At 36.8% G+C, this 27,401-nt stretch overlaps 1 protein-coding gene across 1 annotated transcript in view; it reads left to right on the top strand.

The window, feature by feature from the left end:
* The window catches only part of SLC16A10 (solute carrier family 16 member 10), a 79,290-nt gene that overhangs the window by 20,902 nt on the left and 30,987 nt on the right, over positions 1 to 27,401 (top strand). The window contains exons 2-3 of the mRNA XM_050893032.1: positions 22,486 to 22,630; positions 26,084 to 26,522. Of these exons, the coding sequence (XP_050748989.1) occupies positions 22,486 to 22,630; positions 26,084 to 26,522 (584 nt within the window). The remainder of the gene's footprint in view (positions 1 to 22,485; positions 22,631 to 26,083; positions 26,523 to 27,401) is intronic.

Genomic DNA, 27,401 nt, shown 5'->3' with positions numbered 1-27,401 from the left:
TATTAACATGTCCTAGATTTTTTTTTTCTGCATAACTTTAGGAATAAGGAGTTCTATTAAATTTAAAAATCAAGAACTTGCTATACATAGCTGTTAATGGAATTGGCATTGATTTATTAATAAGTAACTGTTGTGGATTACTGTGCAAGACAGAAGTTGGGTTTCTTAGAACTTCCATTCACATGCTCTCAGGCTTCCAAGTCCTTAGCTGTTAAAATGCTTGAATCAAAATTTGTTCTCATCCAGACTTCAACTTTTGAATGCAAACTGAGAACATGGCATCATAAGAAGCAGTGGTAGCTCTTATTTTGGACACAAATGGTTGCATACATGCCTGACCATGTGATTTACTGGTTTTTTTGAGATTTGAATTGTTGTGACTAATGAGTGGTTAAATTGTGTCAGTGTGCTCAGTGGCATGACTATGGTTGAAAAAATAAACAATCTTGGTGTTAAACCTGATCATAAAGCTTTTTGAATAATTGAATTCAACTTTTGTCTTTTTAAAGTAGCATTTTCAGTGGTATGATAACTCTTCCAGAGAGAATCAGGAGCTGCTGACAGAAATATGTAAATCAACTCTAATTTTCTGGCAGAAATTTGATGATTAAAATTGGTGTTTTATTTACAGTTATCAGCTTGAGTCACTTGGGAACAAACCTCTAGGGTAAACGAAGGAATGTTTCATTTATCAAAAAATATGGTTGTTGTTATTTCAGTTGTATCTTATTTGTATTTGGTAGCTATGGAGAAGAGAATCTCATTGCATAAAAACATTCCAAAACCTCGATTTATAATGCTGTGCTTGCATGGACCCTCCTATTAATTGCGAGAAAGTTCTATGACCTTTCCTTTCAAGTGCCCTGCCAGTAGCTTTTAAAGGAAATAGCCCTGCTTGTGAAACTCTTATAGCTGTGGTGTCTGTATTCATAGAGTCATAGAATAATTAAGGCTGGATAGGATTTCTGGAGACTGTCTTGTTCAACCCCCATACAGAGCAAGTTCAGTCAGATCAGATTACTCAGGGCCTCATCCAGTTGAGTTCAGATAGTCTGCTATTGCTCTGGGTAGCACGTTCCAATATTGGACCACCCTCATGCTGAAAAATCCCATGTGCCATCTTGTCTTCTGCCTCTTGTGCTACAGCTGTGCACCTTTGAGCAGTGTGGTTCTGTTTTCTCTGTCTTTTAGGTAGTTGTAGACAGCAATAAGATCTGCACTGCTCCTGCCTCCTAAGCCTTTTCTTAAGGTTGAACAAACCTAATTCTCCTAGTCTTTCCTCCTGTATTAGGTGCCCCAGCCCTCAGTCATCTTGGTGGCCTTCTCCTGCACTCACTCCAATATGTCAATGTCTGTCTCTTGTTCTGGGGAGCAGAAAACTCAGTGCAATTCCAGATACAGCCTTATGAGAGTGGGATGCCCATGTTCCTCAGCCTGCTGGCAATGCTCCTGCTAATAGAACCTGGAACGGAGTCAGTTTTTGCTGAAGGGCACACTGCTGACTCAGATTCAGCTTGTGTCCATGAGGTCCCCCTTGTCCCTTTCTGCAAATCTGCCTTCTAAGCAATCGACCTGCAGCCTGTACTGGCTCCTGTTGTTTTTCATCCCAGGTGTGAGACTTTACATCTGCCTTTGAATTCCTTCTGGTTCCTGTTGGCCCATTTCTCAGCATGTTGAGGTCCCTGCACATAGCAGCCCTGTCCTTCAGCATATCAGTCACTCCTCCCAGTGTGGTATTATTAAGCCTTGGTGCATGTGAAGTCCTTCTTTTCATCCATATTATGTCTTGTAAAACAAGCTGTATGGCTTTAATACTTAATAAGAGAGACTACAACACTACATATTGCATGACTGTGGATCATGTGTGAACAAATAGAATTACATAAAAATAATAGGTCACACTTCAAATTGATCTAAGCCAGTGTTCTGTATCTGGTAACTGATGCTTACAAAGCTTAAAAAGTAGTCCTTCCTGCTATATACCTTCTTCCCTTTGGCCAGTCAGTGGTTTTTGGACTTGGAGAGACAGAGAAGCCCACCCTATATCAATTGCTTTTTTCGAAGTCACTTAATACCTGTGGACTTCAGAACACTCAGTTGTAGAGGATGCACAGCTGAATTTATTTTCTAACATAATTCACACTTCCTTGTGTTCTAAATGTGCTTTCTGATAACTTTGGGAGTCCAATCCCACTTTTATGTTTTATGAGAAATGAAAAAAAATTCACCCTCTTATGTCATCCATATATATTCTCTCTCTAAAAACAAACAAACAAAACACCCACTCCCACCTACCCTCAAAAAACCAGCCAGCCAAAGAACACCCTTCAGCTGCAGTCACCTGAGTTCTGTTTTGAGATGAGGAGTTTTGTCCCTTCAGCCCTTCTCCTTTTTCCAGGTGATTTGTTAATGTTACCAGACAGCAAGGGGACTCAACATGGATTCTTCCTGGATGTTGCTGGTAACTGCTCTCTGTATGCTAATTTGACCTCTTCTTGTTTCTTTTAGTCAGTTTATTCATACCTCCAAGGGCTTTTCCTCTCATCCAATGGGAACTTTGTTTTTCTAAGAATCTTTTGTGATGGATGAACCCTTTGAAAGCTGTAAAAAGTTCTAAGCAATTAACATTGGACTTATTTTGAATGGCATGTTACTTTAGCAGATCCAGATAATTCTCAATAGGTGATTACATTTAAAGACTGTTTTTTTAAAATCTTTTTATTAAAAACATGTTTAATCACATGATTAATGATTGCTTGATGAGTAAGTATTTACAGGTCCTTTTAGATGTGCAAAAGCTCATGATATTCAGCCACTTTGAAGAGGCCTTGCATCAGAGGAGGTGACCTCCTCATTATGGTGAAGAAATACTTCTGTTTTGTTTTAGTGCTTTCTAGAATAAAATTTAGATGAGGGAGAAGAGAATCCTCCTTAGAAAAGAAACCTTGTAAAAGAGTAAGATAACTTTCACTTTTTCTTGTAAGTTTATTCTAGTTTCTTAACAAAATGCAGACAACATACGTAATGATTTGAGAAATTATATTTTTTACTGAAGTCCCTTTGTTCTTCTAGAGGATTAGTTTTTAAAACAATTCCTAGTTGTATCTCCACCATGCGGAAATGCTGTTTGGTTTTTTTCCTCAAACAAGAATAAAAATATTTTTCCTATCCCCATCTTTTGGGTTTTTAATAATACTTTTATTGTATCTGGATATATTAAAGCTATGAAAAGGGTAAGTGTTTGTCATGAAGTGCCTACCAGCCTGCACCTAGATGATATTTAGTTCTGATTGTCAGGAAGACTATTATTTGTGGTCACCAATATTGAAGTGTATGGCATCATCTGTTTGCCCTGGCAGCATTATGTGAAGATGTTCTTTGACTGGGGGCGAGGGGCCACGGAGAAGGATGGTCTCATGTCTTCTTCCTTGCAGGCATTTTAAGAGCAGGAATGACGCAGTTTGACAGTAGCCATCTTGAGTATGAGAAACTTTAGTGAATTTGTCCTCTGTCTTCTAAGGGGCTGTCCCTAGTTGCATTTACCAAAGGAAGATAAATACTTAAAAATAACATCACTGTTTTGAGTCTTCTTATTTTCAAGCTTCTGTAATTTCTCATATGAAGTCTGTAATCTTCTTAACAGTAAACTGGTTGTAGAACTACCAGAATCCTTTGTTTTCATTATTGGATATGTTAGTAAGTATTTTTTTTAAATTGAGTCACTTCAGAGCTCCTGAAAGTAAAAGCATTGCCTCAAGCTAAGCATGGTGTTGGCAGGAACTATGCAAACTTCTTTCTGTAGTTTTTGCCAAAGAACCTCATTCTTGACCTGAAATATCCCTGCTGTTTCCAGCTGTGAGCTTCATGAACAAACACCATGAATTTTGACAAGCTGATCATTATTCATGCAGAATAATTTATTAGATCAAATTCCTGTCCTAATTAGTTTCCCTTTGTTTTTAACAAGCTTTACTTTGTTTTTGTTTTCACTTGTTTTCTTAACAAGTCTTACTTTTTGCCAATGTCATTGGGTTGAGTAGGTAATCCTAAGAAATGACTGAAGGATGCAAGAGATGTGTGATGTTATATTGTCTAGTTTAAAGGAAGGCACCACATGTAAGTTGCCGTCTAAGAATGTATTAAAATGTGACATCATTGTATTGGTGGATGGAATTGTCTGAATTGGTCTTTAAATTGTGAGGTTCATAAGCCAGGAATACCCAGGGAGAGAATTAATTAAATTGGAGCTTTAAAAGAATGTTGAATTTGGAGTGGTTTGGCATTTAAATTGCTGTATCAGTTTTTTTCACAATAAACTAGTATTAAATGCTATTTAGGAAAGCAGGAATTTCTCCTGCAACCAAATCTTCCCTCCAGTCAAATAGTGGGAAATGTTGAGTCAGACATAAAATGGTCTATACTAAGGGTAGTCTGTGTGATTCCTTAATGCCTGGACTGTATGTGGATGGATGTTGTGGACTGTTTCCTTTGTTGCTGTAGTATCATTTTTTCCCTCTTACCTGTCCCATTAATCCCCCTCCAGTTGCATGATGAATAACGTTGTAGCAAAGCTCATTGTGAGCCCTTAGAGGATGGGGAGGTGATGTTTGTTTAAAACAAACCAAAAATTCACACAACCACACACTTTCACACACTCGCACAGTCATACCCACATACTCATGAGTATCGAGACATGTGTATCAAAGTAGTCTGAGCAACAAGACCACACAGATGAATGTGTCAAAGTGGTCTTGCTAGAAATCCTCCCAATGAAAGGAGTGATGAGAGATTCCTGCTATCAAATCCTCATGTCTTCTGGGTTCTTCTTAGGTCAGCAGCTGTGTATTTGGGTGTGACTTGTACCCTACAGGAGCTGACAGTGGTGAGGATCTCTTCATCCTGTTTCACATCTGAGTCATTAGGATTTACTCAGTCTTTTGTCTCTTATCTTGGCTGTCTTACAGGTTCAGTCCTGTTATTTATCTTCCCACCATTATCTCTTAATGACTTAAGTCTATAGTTTGTCCCTTGTTTTAGTGTAAATGTAGTCCTTGTTTTACTGACTTGGGTATTTTGAGGAGCTAATATGTAGTTGTACTGTGATCTTTGATCTGCTTATCTAGGTGTCATCAACACATGCTGTTCTTAAAGGCCTTTCTTCTGCCATTCTTTCTGGTGTTTCTGCACCCAGGCATTCCCATTCATTGTCCAATCATATCAGTCTTAATGTTTCCATTACAAAGTGTCTGTACATTTGTACGAAAAGGGAGAGAACACCTGCCTCTGTTTCATGCTAGCAGCTCTTAATCTGTTACTACCCCTTAAACTACCAAAATATGCTTATCAGACCTGTTGTCTGAATTGTTATTAAAATTACTCACTTTTTGTTTATTAACATAACTTCAGCTATCCATTCTTGTATGGGGCTCTAGTTTGTTTGCTAGAATCTTTTTGTTCCTATCCTGTCATCCAAGAAATCTCTCTAGTCTTCCTTCTTCCCCTTTTCTTGCTTTTCTACCTTGCTGGTGCCAGAGGAAACACAGGACTCTGCTGTCACACCAGCTTTAGCTGTTGGGTCTTATCAGCTTAATCCTTTTCTTGTTCTTGGTATTGCAGGCTCCTGTCTTGTTCGTACATGCAGATTTACCCATCCTCAAATCCTTTAACCTGCTCAATACTTTGCAATTTCTCTGTCTTAGGCTCCTGATCCATTTTCTCTCATGGGTTGCGTATGCATTCTTTGCACAGTAAACCTTCTCTTGTATTCCTCGAAGAAACTCTCTGAAGAGCAGCCACCTTCTTCTGGAGATGGATTCCTAGAGGACTGGTGGGGTAGTTGTTACCAGGTTTGAACTGCCAAGGGCTCCTTGCGTTACTGCTGATTTCTTCCTTCCTGGGCACCTAGTGGTTTTCCTAAGTAAAGCACAAGCAACAGAGCTTTCTGCCCTCTGGTCTACAGTGTGAATTGAAAGCATGCAGGCCTTGTTGACTCTTTGTTTTCTTTGGGCTGGCTAGGGGATGCTGACTGTTAACAGTTTTTCTTTGAAGCACTTCAGCTAAAGGAACACTCACAGTATGCTTTAGTTTTTAATAATTGCAGAATAATTGAAAAATAGATACTATTCTTTTGCTGTCCATACTCCCAATAGTTAAATACTTGTGTAGTCTATTGAACTGAAATTTTTATTTGCAGTCTTACTTGAAAGTTCTTCCAGACTGTACTCATGGGCAGGCATACTATTAATTCATGTTTTTTGATTTTGCTTTTTGATGGCACCTGCTGGTATCTTTTTTGAGAGAATCTTTCCAGTAACTTTTGCCTAGTGCTGATTTACACCATGTTATGCCATCAAGGTGAAGTTACATGCACCAAATTTCCATATTTCTGGTTAGGACTCAGTACATGGAAGTCTTATTTACGCCATAAAGATATTTGGACTTTGCTATCTTGTTTGTTCTTGGATGCTTTGGCTGGTGTAGTTTTAGAGCAGCTGCTAAGTTCCCAAATTTGTATTCCAGCTGCTGCAAGGAGAGTGTCCTGTCCTAGCAACTCTTCTTACACTGTGAGAGTCCTTGGGAGGAAGTGCAGAGCTTCCCAGAGGTTTTCTTTGTTAGAGTAATACCAGTAAGTACTCTTTCATCAATATAAAAGCTACTTGTGAATTTAACTGACAAGTAATTGTTCTTGTATGACAAGTGCAATTTCCTGAAAATACAAGCTTGGACCAGAAGGGAAGGACTAGCGTATTTTAAATAAGACTATAGCTTTTTTGGCTTTTCTTTTAGTTCTAAGGGTTTGGGAAAATATCAGGCCAGATCCAACAGCCCGAGAGAAGTGAGGCGGCTGCAGCTTTGTGTCCCTAGTCTAGCCAGTAGTGAGGCTGAAAATGTGTTTCCGGTAGGCACACTCACACAGAGTGCACATGTACACATATACACATGTGTACATGGCTGGCCACACAGATGAACTGACAGACACTCAAACAAGAACACTCACATGAACACAGCACTAGTGGCCTCATCCTGCTCCCCTCTCTAGCTGAACAGAATGGAGGTCTGCTAGTGAGAATATGTGTGTGTATATATATATCTATCTATAATATATGTATACATGTTTGCAATGTGGATCCCTCCAGGTGCTGGGCTCAGACACTCAGATATGCACATAGATGGAGAGTCCCTTGCCCAGGAAAAGGTTAGAAAGGAATTTAGCAAGAAGACAGGACAGGCTGTGCTGATCAGGCGCAGGGCATGACCAGACAAGTGTACTGACCAGCAAACTGTTTACATGTGACCAATCCTTTTTATCCTCTTATCCCCCCCCATACTTGCTCCTCTCTAGATCACTTAAATCCCTTCTTGGTTCCTCCCCTGAACATCCCATAATAAGTCCTGTGTGATCCTGAAATGCTCTTCCATGGTTTGCCCCAGTGTGTCCCATGCCCCAAGGCACTAATCCCCCTCAGTCCTGAAAGTGTCCTGGCATTGACTCACCCTGATGGGTGTCACACCTGGACATGGGGGCTGAAGCTCTCCTGGGACAGCCTGGGGAGGACCGGACAGGGTGTCCCCTCCTCTGAGCCTGCAGCTTGGGTTCCCACCTGCCTTCACCCCTGTGCTCCTCCGGCCATACAGAGTGGGCTGGTGCTATCAGGGCTGAAGGCTCCTGCCATGGGCCTGGCAGGAGCCAGGGCAGGATGTTATTTGGGCTCCCCTTTCTGCCATTGCCTCTCTGTGCCCCTTTGTGGGTGGGCAGATGATCTCTTATTGCATAACACAACACTGCGTAAATGGAGCTTGATGGAAGACAGTCTGATACCTGTTAAGGTCAGTAGTGATGCCTGCAGCAGGCCTTTGAGCAAGCTCAAGAGAGTTGTACTCCAGAGCAACAGAACTCAAAGACTTTGTTCAGGATCTTGCATGTAATACATTTAACAGCAATTTTCCTTTTTCTGTTGCTTTTTCTGCATTTTCTTCTCTTGGAAGCTGTAACTTATTTGTCAGTGGAAATAGCCCTGTGTCTTAAGCTTTTTAGATCATTATAAGAGCTAGAAGCTTTCTTTTTTATGTTCTAGAAGACCAAAAATCCCTGAGTATGTAATATGACTGTTTTCTGTGAAGTGTGGATATGTATTATATGCACATTATTAATAACGTTAATATCATTATTATTCACACATTATCTAGTGACAGTTACTGTTTGATATAATAGTATTTTTGTTAGGTTAAATATTATTTTTAGTCCTTCTCTTCCTTCCCCTTAAATTTAGAAATAGGGAGTAATAGCTCACTTATTCATTTGGAGTTAAGATCTTACTGCAAAGATGGCAAATTGTTGGTGTAATTCCTTAACTGATCTAGTGGGGTTACTGTTCTGGGAATAGCATTAAAGTAAACATGGTTGTAGAAATGCTAGTAGCCAAGCTACTTCGTGCTTAGATTGCAAGCTGATAAAATAAAAACACATTTAAAATGCTCAGGCTCATCTGAGAAATTAGAGTGCAATGTTAATGGATGGAGATGGATCCTTCAGCAGAAAGACTTGAGTGCCTTTCTTTTTTTGATAACTGTTATATTGCATAATAGCACATTATAGAATAGTATAACTGGGATAAAAAAGTCTATACTGTTTATACACCGATTCTTGCCATTGACAGAACAAAAATGGCTGAGTCACTGCAGGAAAGAGTGTTACAGGCTTGTGCAGCTTAAGCAAGACTACTGCAATTGCTAGACAGTGGTGGATTTAGGCTTCTTTTCAACAAACATAAAGATTCTCTAGTGAACGATTAAGGAGTAAGGCATTGAAACTCCCTAAGGTCTTCCAACCCTCATGAGATATTTGGAGATGACTGATTCCAGCAGTTTTCTTGACTAAATTTTACAGTTTGTCTTAAAAGGAGAAAAGACTTTCATACCGTAAGGAAGTAATAAACAATATTTTAATCTGGGACTTCAGAGAAAAAAATTTATACTAGACAGTGTGTGCCTGTGTGTGTTGGCTCACAGTGGGTATAAAGAGTCTTTTTAATACAGCTACCCAGAAGCTTGAAGAGCTAAAGGCATTGGTGAAAAACGAGAGAGGAAATGAACCAGCAGTATGACTGGCTCAGAGTGTTGTGCTGTTGTACCTACTTATTATTTTTCAGAATACAGCAAAATATTCAGTAAAACCATTGGTTTTGTTTTTAAGACAGTGGGATCTTTATCAAGCAAAACTGTTCTTTCTTTAAAAGAATCTTCAGAAAGTTGTATCTGCTAACCGAACTTTGATGTTTGGCTTTTTTGGGAGCAGGTATAGGTTTGGTGAAGGGTCACTAATAGGTGGATCCAAAGTAAAAGAATAAGTAATATAGTAGGAATATTATTGGAATAGGAAGATATGTTTCTTGAGTTAAACAGATTTATTCCAGATATCATTGTTTATAGGTGCTTTTTATTTTCTATATATGATATATATGCTTTACTACTCCCTTATTTTTTTTGACTAGATTTTACCTATATAAAACTTAAAGAACTATTTTCTTTAGAAGTATACTCAGTATTTTGAGAACTGATTGGATGTATTAAGTGTAACAAAAAAAAATTTTTGCAGAGTAATACAGTATGATAAAGGAGATCACCTGTAATGCTAAGAGTACTTATATATGTGACAAATGTTGCAGAATAAAATTTGTGCCCTATCTCAAGTAAATACAATTTTAGCTCAGAAGAAATATTGTAGTTTTAAAATTTTAAAATAATGCTCAAATAGCTCAATTACTTGCCCATTTATTTGTATTTTAAAATGAAATTGCTGTGTTTTGCTGTGGAAGTACCTGGTGCTGAATGTGAAATATGGAAGTTGTGTGAAAATGGCTATGAAAAACTGAGTTTAAATTGTTTTTTTTGGATAAACTCAGTAAAATTTAAATTCTCAGCTTTAGAATATGAACTTAAAATAAATATGGTGCTCCTTTAAAATAGTTTTGAGGAAGTGTTTGCTTTCATGTTTGGCTCAGTAGTGTTTCCTAAGAAAAAACATTTTAATGATTGGGAGAGGGGGCCTATGATTCAACAGGAAGCTTTTTGTTTAAAAATTTTTTGTACTTTACTAACTGTAAATATCTAAATCATAACTGTTACCAATGGTAAGTGTCAGTAGTGTCTAGAGACTCTAGTCAAAATCCTGTTGGTATTATGAATAAATAAAAATATGTATAACTTCTTGCTTTTGATTTTTCACAAACTGGGTATTAGACTAGATGGGACAGATGTGAACTCCAAATCTGCTAAGAAGTACTTCAACAAGCTGTAGTTCATATGTCCTGTATCTGTCAGACTGATATATCTCAGTTGCATATGTGAAATATTATGTATGCAGCAAGTCACATTCATGAGGGTTTATCAGCTGTATATCTAAGATAAAATTACTTTGTGTATGCAAAGTAGCAATTTGTTCAGGTTTTCTAGATGTATGGCAACCTGGGCATTTGGATTGCTGGAAATCAGATAGATAAGATAACTGCCTGAGTTAGGCACTAAATTTATGAGAAATAGTTTATTGTCCCAGTAAGTGATATTGGCAGACTTGAAAATTTTGGATGGAGATGAGGTAGAACAAGGTCAAGAGTTACAGTGGCTGGTTCACTTGGTTACAGGCGTTACAGAGTGCACAAGCTGAGTCACGTGTGCATGTAACTGATATAAAGGGTACATGCTGACATAGAGAATTACCCTGTCATATATGCTTCTTCTTGTATTTGCTCTTTATCAAGCTTTCCATGCAAATGATTCCCTCTTCCTATCCTCTGAAAGGGAAAATGCTTTAATCCATTTGTTTGCTGTGCAAAAACTTAGGATACTCCTGTTATTTTACTAATTTTTCAGTGTTTGAAGGGAAGAGAACGGGAGATATGGGTGAAAGAAAATGATGCATGTAAATCCCCTTTTTTCCTTAGCCTGTGAAAACAACATTTAATTCTTAGTGTCACTTAAATAGTCCAGTTTTGGACTTGTATTTCCATTTGGCAGTGTATTTGTGATGAGACTGAAACTTACATGTAAACATGGGGGAAAAAAAGTAAGCATTCTTTGAGACATAGGCATACTGGACTTCTTACTTGTCACCTCACTTTACCTTAAGATTAATTCTTTTAAAGTCAAATGTAGCTTTCCATGTAAATTATAGCACGAAATAATGTTGCAATTGCAAAGACAGAATTTTGCTGTCTAGTTCGATGTTTGTACTTGTAATACTAAAGGCAGGCACATGCCTCTGAACACTTTTCTGTTTTTTGGATTGAAATGTCCTGTTGCAAAATAGACACTTTTGTTTCTATATAAATGCAGATTCTTCCCCTCTGAAGCAGATGCTAGTTCAACAATCAGATCTTACCTTGAAAAATATTTACCTGTTACAGCATCTAAATGATTTGTCCTAAAATCACTTGTTCTGTTTTATTTACTCTGCCTAATAGTATTTTGGGTTTGGTTAGTGTACTTTTTTCTTTATGGTAAATAGTCTGTCCCTTCCTGAAAATGGGGACTTGTTTGCCTATAAAGCCATAAATGTGATGCTCTTAATGACTGCTTTGGATAGTGGGGAATGGTGGTTTGTAACATTAGGAGATCTTTTAGGTAACAGTTTAAGCCTTGAAGACATGGATTTAAGACCTAAATTAAGTTTGATTATTCTGTAGGGACCTACAGAACATAAGGGGAATATATGTTGATGTGATCAGAGAATACATACTGTCCTGAGGATGCTCACGAAGTTACTGAGATGTGATGGGGCCTCCTAGCCAATTCTGATAGATTCAGAAGCATCTTTGCATGTGAGAAGTTAGGGTTAGTTTGTGAGCTGCTTGATGGCAAACTACACTCCTGAACTTCAAATAGTGTACCAAACTTACTTATGAAGTAAGAGTTCTTTATCTTGTCTGTTTTTATCTTCATCATGGTCTCACAAAGACTTCTGATGCTGTAGAAGTGAAATGTATGCTTGTGCCATTTAAAAGGCAACCTTGACTTGCAGGTCTTGCCCCAATGCAAGTGAGGTGGGGGAAAGGAAGAAGACTAGTAGCTCCATTAAGAACTTAAGAATTTGGGTCTTGAGGTCTAATCTATGCTATAGCTCTAAAACATGAGACCATTGCATGACATGTTTGGTTGCAGATATGTTTGGAATATGTGTGTAACTGGTTGAGAGCAGTTAGGATTAAACCTTTCTGGCAAATCAGGCTGGCATCTTTGAAGTTAATAGCTAATACTTTCTTAGGCAGAACGTTACTGATCCTAAATCAAAATAGAACATGATCCTTGGTGTTCAACTGTTTGGTATTTAAAAAACTGAATAAAGAAACCGGTGCTAATTTTGGGGGAGGAGGAGGGAAGGAAAGATAAAAATGTGCCTGAAAATCAGTTCTGGAATTAATTTGTTTTTTAGGCCATTAGTTAAAAATGTGATTACGTTGTGCTTTGAAAAATGTCTCAGACAGTCAGCAGAAAACATTCTTGTGTGACTCCTAAAAGGAAAAACAAGTGGTTACAGCCATTTCTTATCGATTTGTTCCTTGTTTATTCTTCCTACTGCAGCATTTTCAGACTTTATTAAGTGTCAAAGGTCAAGCTCAGTTTGCCGTGAAATCCAAATGCACGTGTTTTTCTGTTAATGATTGACTTCAGCCTTCCTTTAAAGGTTCCTGAAGGCTTAATACTTATAATCTCTACCAGCAATATTTTGCCTAATAGTGCACTTTTGAGCTTTTGTTTTAGCTTTTACTAACTTAAGCATTTGTTTATTTTCTTCTAACTTTTTAAACTACATAGAAGATCTGTAGTCTCTCTAGTAGTAAAATTTGTTTGCCTATAAGAACATCTTTTTCTTTAACTGTTTCAGGTTCCTATTTTGTGCCTTACAGTTTGGAAAAAAAAAAAAATGTCATGATCAGTTTCCCATGATACTTGCTTTGGATTCACCATTACTCTCTGTTTTGTTGATTTGTTAAAGGGGGAACCAACAAGCAAAAAAGCCCCCAAAACTCTGCCTAAGCTTGTGTTATTATAGCAAGTGTAAGTTAGATGGTAGTTAAGTAATCAGCTAGTTGCAGTGATATGGATGTTTTGTCATTGTATGAATACCCATTTTTTTCTGACTTCTCTGTTTTCCTGCTGCTTGTGCTCACAAGGACTTGATCTCAGTAGAAATTCTGATCTTGTGTTGTTGTTACTTAGGAAGGCAGAGGGTGAAACTAGTCTAGTCCTATTTTTGTAAATGGCAAGCTTGGGGAGGGTCACTGTATTAAGGATTTACGTGAATCTCTTCTGGCACTTTGTCTTTCATCTGTCACATGTCAGAGAACACTTATGGTGTATAAAGCCCTGGAAGAAATCAGTGTATGTTCTGACTTGATATAATGTTTTTGTTTCTTACTCCTACTATATAAGCTTATTTTGCTAATTTTACAACATATTGGCAAGTTTATGCCTCTTTCCACCTTGTTGCATCAAGATCAAAATGGCACATACGAACCTGAAGTAGCATTTTGGACTGTCACAAGGCATGTATACTGAAGAGATGCTATGCATAAGCACAGGAAAGCTTACAGCTATTTGTAAAATCTGTGAGTTCAATCTTTTCATTCAGAATAAACTAATTCAGACTGTCTGATAATGACTTAATGTCTGCTGAAAACAGAGGTTCATGCTTTCGTGCTTGTGATACAGGAACTGGGTGTCTGTTCAAAGATCTCTTTATTGGGATCCAGTGGGTCATACATAGTTCTTGGTTTCTGACTCATTATAACTACCAGTATCTTTCAGTAATAAGATTATTCAATAAAAGACTTGTTCCTCAGACAAGAAAAAAGAGTGGGGAAAAAACAATGTCTTGTATTCCTGTCGGGTACTTTCACCAGTCCCTAGTTCATAAATCTTTGTGTATTGGCCATGATCTCTTTGAGTGTGTTACAGAAATCTGATTAGATCCTTTACAGATAATTCCGATTCTTAAAGCCTGTTCAAGATAGCTTTGCTGTCCAAAATATATGGTATTTCCTTGCACTAAATTCTCTTTGCCCAAAATAATTTAGAATTTTCATTTAAATTGGGATTTAATTTTTTGTTTCTCTTTTGGATAGTATTGCTTTAAGGGAGAGCCTAGCTCGGACATCTACAACTACACTTGAAAGTAAGCAAACTGAAAGCTGTAGTCATGTAACCTGAGCTCAGAGTATAGGATACTTCCTGTGGCAGCATTATGTCATAAATTTATTTTTAGTCCTTAAACACATACTTTCTCTAATGGAATCAGCAGATCTCTTGAATAGAACAAGTCGTGTACTTTTTTGACAGTAGGAATTCTAAATGTGTCAATACATGCATTTCAACATCCGCTTTCCTTTTCTACTGACATACTGTTCTGTGATCTGTGGATTGCTCAGTAATGGGAACAGCTATATGGAAATTCAGTTGCTCTCCCTTTTGCACCCACAACTAATGCAATTCCTCAGAATTAATGAGAAGCTACTGAGCCATCTCTGAAACAATTTTCACAGGCGTGTGTAAGCAAGGCATGTAGCACAAGGCGTTTGATGTTGTCTTTGGGTAGTGATAGGTTGGATAAAAATAGGGTTGGCAATTTCTAAGAGGCTGACTTACAGAGGCTCTCTGGACATGGGAGGATATTCTGATACTTGCTGGGTCTAATGGTTCTGTTTGCTCTCTTGGTTACCTAAGATCTGTTGAACAGTTTCCTCTTTTGGAAATTACTAGCTTTTCCCTGGAGAAAGAAAAATAGATAATGGATAAAAGAGGATGTATCTGGACTGCCTTAGGCAAAGGGTAACCCTGTCCTTCTGGGCACAGGCAACAAGAATAAAACATTGATGGAAAAAGTGCATCAGTAGGAGGGACATACAGTAGTTGTAAGCAATGAAGCTTACATCTATAATGCTAACAATAGGTTTCATGAGATCTATTTGTAAGGATCTCTTTGGCTTAGAATTCAAGGGTACCCTCAGCTCCTTCCCATTTCCTAAGGAAAAAAAAAGGGTTTTAATTTTACAGCTTAGTTCCCCCCCCCCCCCCCCCCCTTACGTGAAGGAATTTTTACATTTTTCTAAGATTCAAGGCATTGGTGGTCGGCCTAATATTGCCAACCTAAAATTTCTTTTCTGAAGAACTGCTAACATTTAACATGATCTTCAGAATCCAGTTTTTCAAGAAGCAGGGGTTTAGAACAGTATTCTTCCATAAATTAGTGTCTTAGAATAACTTGAGTTGGAAGAGACTCTGGTTATCTGGTCTGAGACTGCTCACTCAAAGCAGGGCCAAGTTAAAAAATACATTGAACTTTTGAGTTAGATCAGGTTGTTCACGGCCTTGCCCAGTCAAGTGTTCAATATATCAAAGGATGGAAATTCCACAGCTTTTCTGGACCACACATTCTAGTGTATGACTACCTTTATGGTGAAAAATTTTCATAACATCTAATTGGAATATCCTTATTGCCATTTCTGTGTTTTTGTCCTGTCACTGTGCACCAGTGAAGAGACTAGCTCTATATTCTGTAATAATCACCTGATAGATTATCTGGAGGCACTAATTAGATTCCTTTTGAGCTTCTGGTCTTCTCATCTGCAGGCTGAACAAATTCAAACTTTGTAGCCAGTCCTCATGCATGAGCATGTTGATGGCTGACCATTAGACTTGCTGAGTTCTTGTGTTATTGCTGAGTGATTAATATGGCAGATTAAAGTCAGTGTACATGTCTCATGGGGAAAAATATAATCCAAATACATGCTGGGGAAAAAAAAGGCCTCTACATCAGTCATTACCATTAGTGGGAAAATAAGGTCGTGGATAGTTTTCTAAACATCTTTACTCTGAAGCAATTGCAGTACTTCAAAAAAAATAAAAAAAAAGAAGGATAATTAGGAGATAGAGAATGGAAAAAAAAAAGTTGTTAGCACAGAAACTTACTCTTTGTCCCATATTAAATACTGTATGCAGTTCTGACTACCCTGTCACAGAAACAGTATAATACAATTAGACTCAGTATAAAGGGGGAAGAGGGAAAAGTATATCTTCTATACAAAGACAGACTAAGTAAAAAAGGTGCTTTGTTTTGGAGAAGAAATGAGTATGAACAGATCTTACAAAGGCATATAAAATCATGGGTTGCAAGAGGAAGTTTAGCAGGGATGACTAGTTCATATTTCTTACAGCAGAGGAATTAAAGTATGAGCAGGTTCAAAACAAAGGGGAGTTTATTTTCTGTGTGGTGCTGGTGCCTGAGCATGTTCTGTAACTGATCACAATAAAATGCAGTGAAGCCAAAGTAATATTGATGGAACTAAATGTTCTTGAAGAACGGTTAGATGCAACTTTCTCCTTAGGAGGCTTCTAAGCTGCTCATTGCTGGATGTTGGGAGGACGCAGCCAGGGAAAAAGTGTTGCAGGATGCTAGCCCTTTTTCAAATATTCTTTGTCCAAGTATTTTGTGGTGGTCAGAAACAGGATGCTGGGCTAAATCAGTCTTTGATCTACACAGTATTGGAATTCTTTTGTTCTTAATCACATTACATGGCATTTATTTTTATGCAGCAAGGAATTACTAACACTAGCTGGAGACGAGCAAATTATCTCCAGAAATAACTTTGAACAACCACTTCTGTTTCCTCCAAAACAGGATCTCAAATTCCCAAGCTACACTCATAACAAATCTTATGGAAGCCAGTCTTCTGCTTTGTTGAAGAGAATATCCTTGTGTGTAAATGGCCATAATAGAAGTGGAGGTCTTTCACACAGCCCATAGTTGAGTTATGGAGTAGTTTGCTGTAAGATGTTGCGGATACTGAAAATATATAAGTGTTCCAGGAGAGGATGGCAGTTCATGGAGGAGAAATTGCCAGAATATTGATAAATACATTGAAAAAAAGTAATGTCTAAATTTTTTTGGTAGGAAAAAACAAAAAAATCTGGCTTAGGAAGTCCCTCAGCTGTTAATGGTTTGAGGCTGAGAGTACACACAGGCTTCCTTATTCTTGCATAAATCATAACTAATAACCTAATGGAAGCATTAAGATTTTCATATTGTAAGTATTGTCATGTATTTTTATAAAACACAAGAAAACCCTCCTAAATATTGAAGTTGAGCTTTCGGAAGTTACAAAGTGCCGTTATTTAAGCAGTTAATATTAACTCTACATTATGATTTCATTGTAATAGGCTACTTCTGCACAAGCCTTTTCAGTGTGAGAGAATGAAACATGTTTAAACACCTGCCATTCATATAACTTATCCTGTATTGTTTATTTTGCACAATCATTTTAAAATAATTTATTTCTTAGAAATCTGCTTTGTACTTTCCACAAAACCAGAATTTCATACTTTCAGTATGAGAGAAGTATTATTTCCATCTTATAAATCAAGACGTTGACCTGAAGCAGTTTGTCTCTGATTCTGTACTTTCTGTTCATTATGAGTTAACACAGAATTTCTCATTATCCAGCATCATTATAGTTTGTACTTAAAAGTATTAGCAGTGTAGTATGGCCTGAACTACTGTACTGGTTACATAATGAGATCGTGGGAGAACTGATTTTTAGGAAGGATGTCTGACAGTAAGCAGAGGTACTGGTTTAGGGGATGGCTGGCCAGTCTGTTTTGCAAGCGCTTAAAGACAGTGTAGCTATAGGTCTTTGCACATGAGAATCTGTTATATTAAATGTAGGAAAGCTTGCTCTCACTTTCCACAGCCTGTGCTTCTGTCTTAGTATGCGTAGTGCCAAACAGATTATTCTGCAAGCTATCCAGTGAACTGTAATTATACTGCTGTCTTGGTTTGCCGCATGAGCTACACAAACACACATCTGATTTTTTTTAATGTGGGGAAACAAAATATTTTTGAGTTGATTTTGAATCCTCAATTTTAAATATTCTTCTCTTCACTTGCCTCGTATCACTTGTCTTCCAGACAGTAGCTTTGTGTTCCCTGTCTCAACCAGAAAAATCTCAGGGGAAGATATTAAAAAAATTCTTGAAGTTCATTAAAGAATGAAGGGTCTTATTACTGTGTTAAGCCAACCACTTGAAAGACACTTGTGAGGATAAAACTGATAAGATTCTTATTGCAATGCATAGAAAAATTTTGATTGTAAAGAGGAATGCTATGGATGAGTATCCTTTATTTAAATTTATGTGTGATGAAGCATTCCAATGCGATATGGTATTAATGCTTTCTTTTCTGTTGTCTCCTAAGTCCTAGTGCTTAAGTCTAAAGAATCAACTAAAACATTTAACAGCTTGGTTCATAGTTTGGTAGATAAATATGTATTATGTAATCTTGCTGTGATGATGGGAATGATTTTGTGAATGCTCAGATACTAGATACTATATTTATAGCTGAAGACAAAAGACACTTTAAGGCTGACTTTTAAAAACTCATGGTAAAACAGCAGCGTATTTGTGGAGTATGTGGTATAGTTTCATTGCAATAGACTTTTGAACAGAGAAATAATTAAAGAAATATGAGAACATAGATTGTAGCTGAAGTACATACCTTTGTAGTGAACTGATCAGAAAAGAACATGTAGCTGTGACTTTTCATTTTGGAATAATTTTACTTATTATGAAGTTTGGTTTTTTGTAATCTATTATGTGTTTCAATGGCACAGGAACAGACTTTTCAGTATAGATGCTACCAATAGGCTCTCTGGTCTGATATTTTTATCTTAAGGATAACTTCTGTTCCATCTTCTAGGGAAGCTTGGGAATTGGTTATTCTGCAATTACATGTTTTGAGGAGCTAATTCTTAACTTCCAGTGCCTTAAGGAAGGTTTAAGTCCTTAAAGTAGGAATAGCTTTTCTTCTATGGCAATCAAAATGTTTTGTGTATGAATATGAATGCAGTTATATGTAGCAATTAGGTTCTGTATGAGTATCTGAATTAGCAGCTCTGGAATATAGCCAGCTTGTGGCCAGGAAAGCAGCCAATAGCCTGGAGGAGAAATGGTTTAATTAATATGTAATAACTGCTCTAGAGAGCTCTCGTTATTCTGGCAAGCTGCATTTGTAATTTTTCGTATTACTTATTTGGGACAGTTGTAATTTCTATTTTAAAAATGTGGAAGAATTCATTGTACCTCTTTCATACTGAGTGAAAAAGTGTAAGAATGCTTGAAAACTTGAGCAAAGTGAAATTGCAAATTACTTGGATCTATTGAATATATTATAGCCATCACTTAAGATCAAGATATCGTGGCAAGAATTATTTGTCTTAAGGAGATTAACAATTTACACATGTGCTGTTCTGTCTATATCTTAATTCTTTTTGGTGCTAGGTTTCTTCACAAAGGATGAATACAGTAAATTTCTTGAACTATGCATACATGTGAAGTTAAACTTGAAGAACATTCTTTTCATTAAATAATAAAGCTGTTTATACAAGACATGCCAACAACATCTCTAAGTTACATTTCTGTAGAACACAAGAGCCTCGTATTAACTTAAAGTTGTAATTTAAAGGGCTCCAGTTTCTGTTAGGTGGATAAGTGGTAAAGCACGGGCTCCCACTTCTGCAGTATAACCGCAGTGCTGTTCTGAAACTCTTCAGATAAGGTCATTGTCCTTCCTCTTAACTGTGTTGTGTTGAAAATCAGTGGGAACCTTTCTTCTCTTTTAGGCTTTGCCTGTCATTGCTGTAACAAAAAGAAGAGAGAATCAAGTGATAAGAAAGGCATATTTCTTTCATTAGTACCTGGAAGCATGAAGAGACAAAGTCGGCATGTTGTTAACTGAATGTAATTTGAGCTGAATATTTTCACTTCAGGCTTTTATATTCCAATTATTTTATTAGCTGTGTAAGCCATTAAAAAGTACTGTAAACTATTTGATTTCACTAAGGAGAATGCTAATTGAATCACAGCCTGTGCTAACTGGAAATTAGGACTGCTAGACTCATATCTGTGGCTCTGAAGTAATTTAATCTGTGACTTTATGCAAGCTACTTAAACTCTGTTTCAGTTGCCCAGTTTCTTTACCTGTTTGTCTCCATGAATGGGGTGCATGTACCTGTCCATGTGAGATTGGATTCTCATAACCAGTAATCTCTGGTGGGCTTGTCTAGTGCCACAGTTGCCTTTGTCTTCTTGTACCTAGGCAGGAAGGCTGGCAGGAGGTTCAGCCATTCCTTGGTACCTTCATACCACTGTGAATCTGATGACAGTGAGTCTTGTAATGCCTACTTCTCAGGATTTAGTTGCCTTTTCTCTTGGCCTTGCAGATACCCCAGGTGTCACAGGTACTCTGACTCTTATTGCTGCCCTGCAAGTCATGTAGAGATACTGAGGACTGTTCATGGTGGTGGAGCTACCATTTATTTGGGGGGGTGACAGTAAGCCATGGACATTCTACCTCCTAGTGTTTGCAGTTTCATTTGGACAGTAGAACTGCAGACTTTATACAGCTCACTCTGGGAAAGATAAGTAAAAAGATGGGGAGTCTTGTAGGAGTTGGACGACTTAGAAGCTTTGCAACTGGGTGGTCTCCAGGATGTATGAGAGCATTTACTCCCTCTGGCTCCTGCTTACAAACATTGTCTTGCAACATCAGGAGCCATCTGGGCTGTAAAATGGGGCAGATCTCTAAGTCATCTCTTGCCACACTCAAGGTGCATTTGAGCCTTCCTTGACTGCAGAGGAAGAGAGAAAAGACAGACCTTTCATAAATTTGGTCTTTGCCTTTCAGTTAGTGTCACAGGGGCCTCATTCTTCCTAGTCTCTTGTTCTCTCCCTTCATACAGCTCATGTTTCTGCTGCAGAGGTGCAAGGCTGGCAGGGCTATCTTGTCTGGGTTAGTCATACCCAGGAAATGCAGGAAATACCCATAAAAGTACCTCACTCTTCTTCAGATTGTGCCTTGAAACTCCATTACATTTATCACATGCTCAAAAAAACCCCAATAACACCCCCCTGCCCCAAACAGTTAGGTCATGGTTCATTGAGATCATTGTTTGCCCTAAAATAAAGGTTTTATTTCTTGTACTCTCATTTCTGTTTTTTCTCTAGCCATCTGTTCTCTTTTGTCTTCCATTTACATTGTAAACTCTTTGAAGAAACAATTTTTTGTTTGCTTGTTTGTTTTGCTCTGTCTTTAGTCCCTTGCACAATGGGGTCTTCATCAATGTGTAGGGCTCATTGGCACTTTAACAACACTACTTCTAAGTATTGATAGATATATTTGCAAATATTCTTCATTAGGTCTCTTGGTTATATTTTTTTTTACAGATAATTTTATTTGCTCTTATCACTGAATCACAATTGTTTATCTAACTGTTTTTAGGAAGGATATTCTAAAGAAAATTCTAGTTACACAGATTTAAATCCATTCCAGGTTGAAAGAGCTTTTTCATCTTCCGTACAATTCAAAAAAGTTAAAATATTTTTTCCAATGCATCTTGCATCAGCAGCTTTTTCCACTACCTGTTTAGACCAATTTTTTTTCCCAAATACTTGAGGACATTTAGCCACCTGAATATATTTATTGTAACTATTGTGCTACAGCTGCTTGATTTACCTTTATTCCCTGGGAGAACAGTTGGGGGTAACATCAGTAACACATGTTTGAAAGAACGATTAGATGATAGCAGGTAAATGATGTGGTTCTGAACACCTGTATGAAGTGAAGCAGAGAATTGACTTCTAATTTAAAATGAATCAAATTCTCTTCTACCTAAGTTATTTGAAGATATTTTTGGTACACTTGGAATAAAAACCACACTTGTGGCTGAAACTTTAGTGTACTCACCTGAACTGAATCTTAATGATGTAAAGACTCATCTATAAACAAAGTACAGTTTTAACAATGTCTGTAAAGCTGGAGCAGTATCAGATGTTGTGACATTTTCCCATTATATATGGAAATGGTTGTACTAGCTCAAGTTTGTTTAAAGTAAAGTCCTATTCCTGATGTGTATATTACAGTATAAAAGCCTATTGTTGTTTGTTTACTCATTATTAATATTCAGTATGATCTAGATCTATGTAATTAAGTTAAAAATTTGTTTTTTTTTCTGCAAACCTAGCTCTTTAGTCATTGAAGTCTAGAATTAAATCAAGTAAAATCTGCTAATTGATGTAAGAATAGATATGGAGCCTCAAAGGTATCTTTAATGGCCTAGTCATCAGTTTGATTACTAGGTTGGTTACTGGAGGAATAATTGTGTTTTTAAAAAAAAAAAGTAAAAGTAATAATAACTTCTGTAGCTAATTGCATTCCTTGAGCTGATAAAGTCTAAATTAGTTGATTTTTGTAAATTGGTCAGGCTTTTTTTACCATGTTAGCTAAATATATTTAAAAATGTATTGAAATATTTTTAAAATAGTTACCCAATTATTACCCAACTTTTTATCTACCATTTTATGTTGCTGAACTAAAACAAATACTAGCTGAAAGCTTAAATCACTTGGTCTTTTAAAATGCTGTCTTTTTCTATTTTGCAGCATGGGTGAGCTCTCTTTCTATGGGGATGGTCTTCTTCTGTTCTCCAATAGTCAGCATATTCACAGACCTGTTTGGTTGTCGAAAAGTAGCTGTTATTGGAGCTGCAGTAGGGTTTGTTGGACTACTTTCAAGTTCTTTTGTAAGGTAAAAAATTCTTTTCTTTACATTTGAAATTTTATCAACTTTACAGTGTAGAGGTAATGCTGATCCTATCAACAGAATATGGAGTAAGAAGTGCTACTTTATATTATCTGTCAGAGTAGAAACCTTGTTTTATTTGTTTTTTGCTTTTGTCTTTCTAACTATGACTTGTGAAAACTCCAAGTGGTACTTTCAACTTCAAAAGTAATTTTAAAAATACAATATAACCTCATAACAGCACTCCCTATTTAACAGGAACCACTATGTGTAAATGTATCAATAGCAAGACTAATGCTATAAGATCAACAGCATTGTCCTGGATAAACTTGTTGTATGTTTGCTTGATGTATGCTGTGTTTTAGCAGGTACATAAACATTGTTTCTGTCTTCCCCCCACACTGTCCCCTCAATTTGCTTTTAAAACACTGTTCTAATGTTGATAAATACGCAGTAGGACCTCCAGGAAGGTGTTAATGTTCTAGTAAAATCTGATGTTTTCTTCTGTTCTTACTGGTCGAGTTGCCAAACACAGAGATAGTGAAAACGTTGGTATAATGACATATACTTAGGGCTTACTGGCTTTATTAAGAAAATCTCAGTTCTTTCTTGTGTTATTGAAAAAACTTGAACAGTAGTTGAGTGTTTTCTCTAGATTACACTTCATTTTGTACATTTCTGTAACTTTTGCAGAACAAATCCTAAGAAGTTCAAGAGCGGCTGATTTCTTGGACATTCCCAGTAGAAGATGAGGAAGTGAGGAAATGTACTCACTTATTCTAGTCATCAGCAGAAATTGGTTAGTGAAGATAGGGTAAGAAGTAGCAGGAAAGTAAGCCACAGTTACCTCTAGTTCTCAGCCTGCTTTTCCCCCCACCCTTAGCAGAATAAGTACAAGAACAATCAAAAGCAAAATCCAGAAGTTTCCTACATAGATGAAAATGTATCTGTACAGACAGGCTTGTGAAAATGTGTTTTCTATGCCTGTACTCTGAACTAGATAGATGTGAGGTGGCTGTGATCTGTATGGATGAATATCCATGCCGTGTGGCCCTATGCCTGAGCTAATATGTCTAGTTTGGGCATGTGTCCCCTAATGTGAAAACATATCCACAAATTTACAGGAAGAGAAGACAAATAGTTCTGTCTTAGGTACTGAGACTAGTGTTTGTATTTATTCTTGGAATATCTTATGGAAAAAAGAAAGCTTTGTTTTCTTGTTAATTGAGCAAGTTTCTGATTTTTTTTTTATTTTTTGGTTAATCCAAGTGCAAATGTTTTGCTTAATTCATTTTGTTAAAGCAAACAAACAAAAAACCCACTTCCTGCTATGTTTTAAGGGGCTTTTTACCACAGGTGAGGTAAAAACTAAAAGAATGCATCTTGGAAAAGTCTTTCTTCTTGCTTCCCAGTAGTGCGTTAAGTGATGAATACTAGAACAGTCTCGTTATAAATTAAACCTCTTGATAAAGGAAAGATGTTTTCTTCCTTTGAATAAAATGCTATCATCCTTGTGTTTCCAATATTCAATGGAACAAGGGCACAGAAGAGGCATGCAAAAGGAAGTTATTTTGTAAAGGCTTTAAAAATATTTTAGCTTATTTGAATTTTGTTTTAGAATTTGAGGAGGACTTTGAGAGGAGAGGTGAATTCTTTTTAGAGTACATGCCACGTTAATGTGCATTCTTGGTGTTTCATTATGTTACTTACACTAAAATGATTCATGCCTATGATGTTATCAGTTAATTGAGGGAGTATAGTTCAGATATAGAAGTCAATGTTCTAAAAGCAAAATATTGTACAGTAGATAAATGTAAATGATTTACTGCTTTTGTTACGTACTGATTTCTTAATATAAGTTTTATCTCTTGGGAAGCTGAGATGTAAGAATATTTGTAATGCAGGAAAATACTTTACTATGTATGTCATGCTGCAAACTCTCCGAATTAATCTACAGATGGAAGCGGTAGTTCTCTGTCCCTACGGTATTATGTTCTTCCTCTCCTTTTATAACTTCTGTTTTTGTTTTTCATGGTTATTTTCCATTGATAAAGGTAATCAGTCTTTCCCCCTTATGTTGTTTCTGCTGGCTTACCTTGTGTATAATCAGTTTTGGAAATTGATAGTTTAATATAGAAAGCAACAACATTATGTTACACAAATATTCTTTTTCACAAGAATACACAAAACCAGAGTTCCTGGTGTCAGACCTTTGTTAGTCGAATACTGTTTTCTAAGAATCTCTGTAATTGCGTGGAAAGCTTGTGGAGTGTATTTTGGTATAGAGGGATGCTGGGAGGTAACATCCTATGGTGAAAAGAACTACATAAAGCATTCATAGTCCTTAAAAAAAAAAAAAAAGGTGAATATGTTGGCTAACAGGTTAAATGGTTTTCTGTAACTGCTTTAAGAGCAGGTGTTAGCTGATAGAAAAGAGCCCATGGTTCATTGAAAACATAGTATTAAAAAAAAAAATAAATAAATCATCATGTGCCACCTCAGAAATCTTGTATAAAAACACTTCTCGCACATTGCCTCCTTCATCTAAATGTAAAAATGTTTCCTTTGACTTATTAATACTATAATACCAATTTAATTATTCTACTAACACTGTTACTTCATATTGTTAAGATTTCTTGCAAAATTACCTTTTAATGTCACATGTCTGCCTGTGATCTAATACAATGGCTCTACTTCATTTCCGTTGTATAGTAGATGGTGATGGTGGAGAACCTTGTGATGAAGATCCTCCTTAATATGAGCTGAAATGTTTCATTCTTTATTAACTTTTTTCCTATTTCTTTCTTAGCATATCTAATATCTGGATCAAAACACTGAATTTAAAATATTTAATAAAAAGGGGATTATTTGTCTAAAAATTAATACCTAAAAAGTCTAATTTGCTAATAATGTATTACCAAAACTTGACAGTATTTTCATGTTTTATTTTTCATTATTAATGATGATTACCACTTTTACTATTGTATTTTCGTAATGAACTATGTATATACTTGACTTTTCTAGGTTCATGAGGAGTGTTCATTATTACATTTGAACTGCTAGCACAGTGAAGAAATGTGTAAATCAAAACAATATAATTTTCTTTGGAAAAGAAAAATCCAAAAACCCAGCAATGGTTGAACTTATTTGGCTAATTCACCCTGACAACGATTTTTAAAACTTGCTTTTAGTCAGGCTATTTGGTGTAATTATACTTGAATATAATCTTGCTTTTTTACCTGTTCAATGAATTCTATGAAATTTTCAGTGGAAGAAAATAGAATAATTGCTGAATTAAGCTGACACAGTGTATTTCAACTATAAGTGCATACAAACTCTTAACTCACTTCTGTAAATATGTCCATTCATTGAAAAACTGTCTTGCATATGGTAGGTGAATGTGAGCATACAGTGTTGTACAAAACACTAATGATTTTTTCTTTTTTTCTTTTGATATAGCACCATTGAACCTCTGTATTTCACCTACGGGATCTTATTTGCCTGTGGCTGCTCATTTGCGTACCAGCCATCCTTGGTCATTCTCGGGCACTATTTCAAGAAACGCCTTGGACTAGTGAATGGCATTGTCACTGCAGGCAGCAGCTTGTTCACTGTGTCACTTCCCTTCCTCTTGAGAGTTTTGATCGATTCTGTTGGCCTATACAACACCTTACGGGTCCTGTGCATCCTTATGTTTATTCTGTTCCTGGCTGGCTTTACGTACAAACCCCTTGTTTCCAACGCCAAAGACAAGGAGGGAGGAAAGAAGGGGAAGTTCAGATTTCCTCCTGAAAAAAAGATTTGCAGTTTCTCTGTTTTCAAAGTTCTCAGTTACCGAATCTGGGCTTTTGGGATCCCAGCTGCACTTTTTGGATACTTTGTGCCTTATGTTCACTTGGTAGGTGCACGTTTCTTCCTACATATGATGTATTTAAAACTACAGCTATTTCCCTGTGTGTTATGGACTAAAACGATTGGTGATAGGAAGCAATATTTAAAGTGCAAGTTGTGTTGGGGAGAAACACAAAATTAATTTTGATGTTGTCTGTGATTAAAAGAGATTCCAGGGCTCTAATTGGAACTACTAGTTGAGCCAGTTAAAATTTTAGTTCCTTGTTCTCAATCTAAGGTTTAAAATACTTTAACCGTGAAGAGAGACATTTGAAAAGTATTCTGTACTATTCCAAAGAATTCCTTATTTTGGTATTCAGCTGCATACATTGCCAAGCATACTTGTGTGTTTCAGAGGAATAATGGAAGGAGTAAATAACAGAAAACGGGTAAAACTTCTAATTTTTGTTCCTTTAAATTGAGATGTGTTTGTAAAATGTGCATTTTCAGGGTATATTTTATTGACCATTTTCCAGGTTTATTAGAAGCAAAATACTTGGATTTTTCTGTCTCGCAAACTTTAGCTTTGTAGTTTACCACTATAGCACTAATATAACTGATCCTGTTATCTGGTGCTTCTAGCTGCCAATTCAGCTTGTTTTTATTGCTATCTACAGTAACTGATAGAGCTTTAGCTTCTGATGATGGGGAAGCTGTCAATCAGCCATTTTGTATACATGTACTAAAGTTAATTTGTTTCCCTAGCAGGATTTTTTTTCTGTAGTACACTCTTAATCTAAGAAATTTTGATGCAACTGGGAGATGCATTACATGAAATGTATCTGGCTGGCACTCATTACACTACTTAAATGGTGAATTGTTTTTGAATGGCTTCCTGGTGGTGCTGTCTAAACTGAAGTGGTACAAACCAAAAGGCTTAAAAGGG

This window comes from Gymnogyps californianus, chromosome 3 (assembly GCF_018139145.2).
Source record: "Gymnogyps californianus isolate 813 chromosome 3, ASM1813914v2, whole genome shotgun sequence".
Taxonomy (NCBI): Eukaryota; Metazoa; Chordata; class Aves; order Accipitriformes; family Cathartidae; genus Gymnogyps; species Gymnogyps californianus.
Note: the sequence above shows the minus strand (reverse complement) of the source record. Positions and strands in the feature narration are given on the sequence as shown.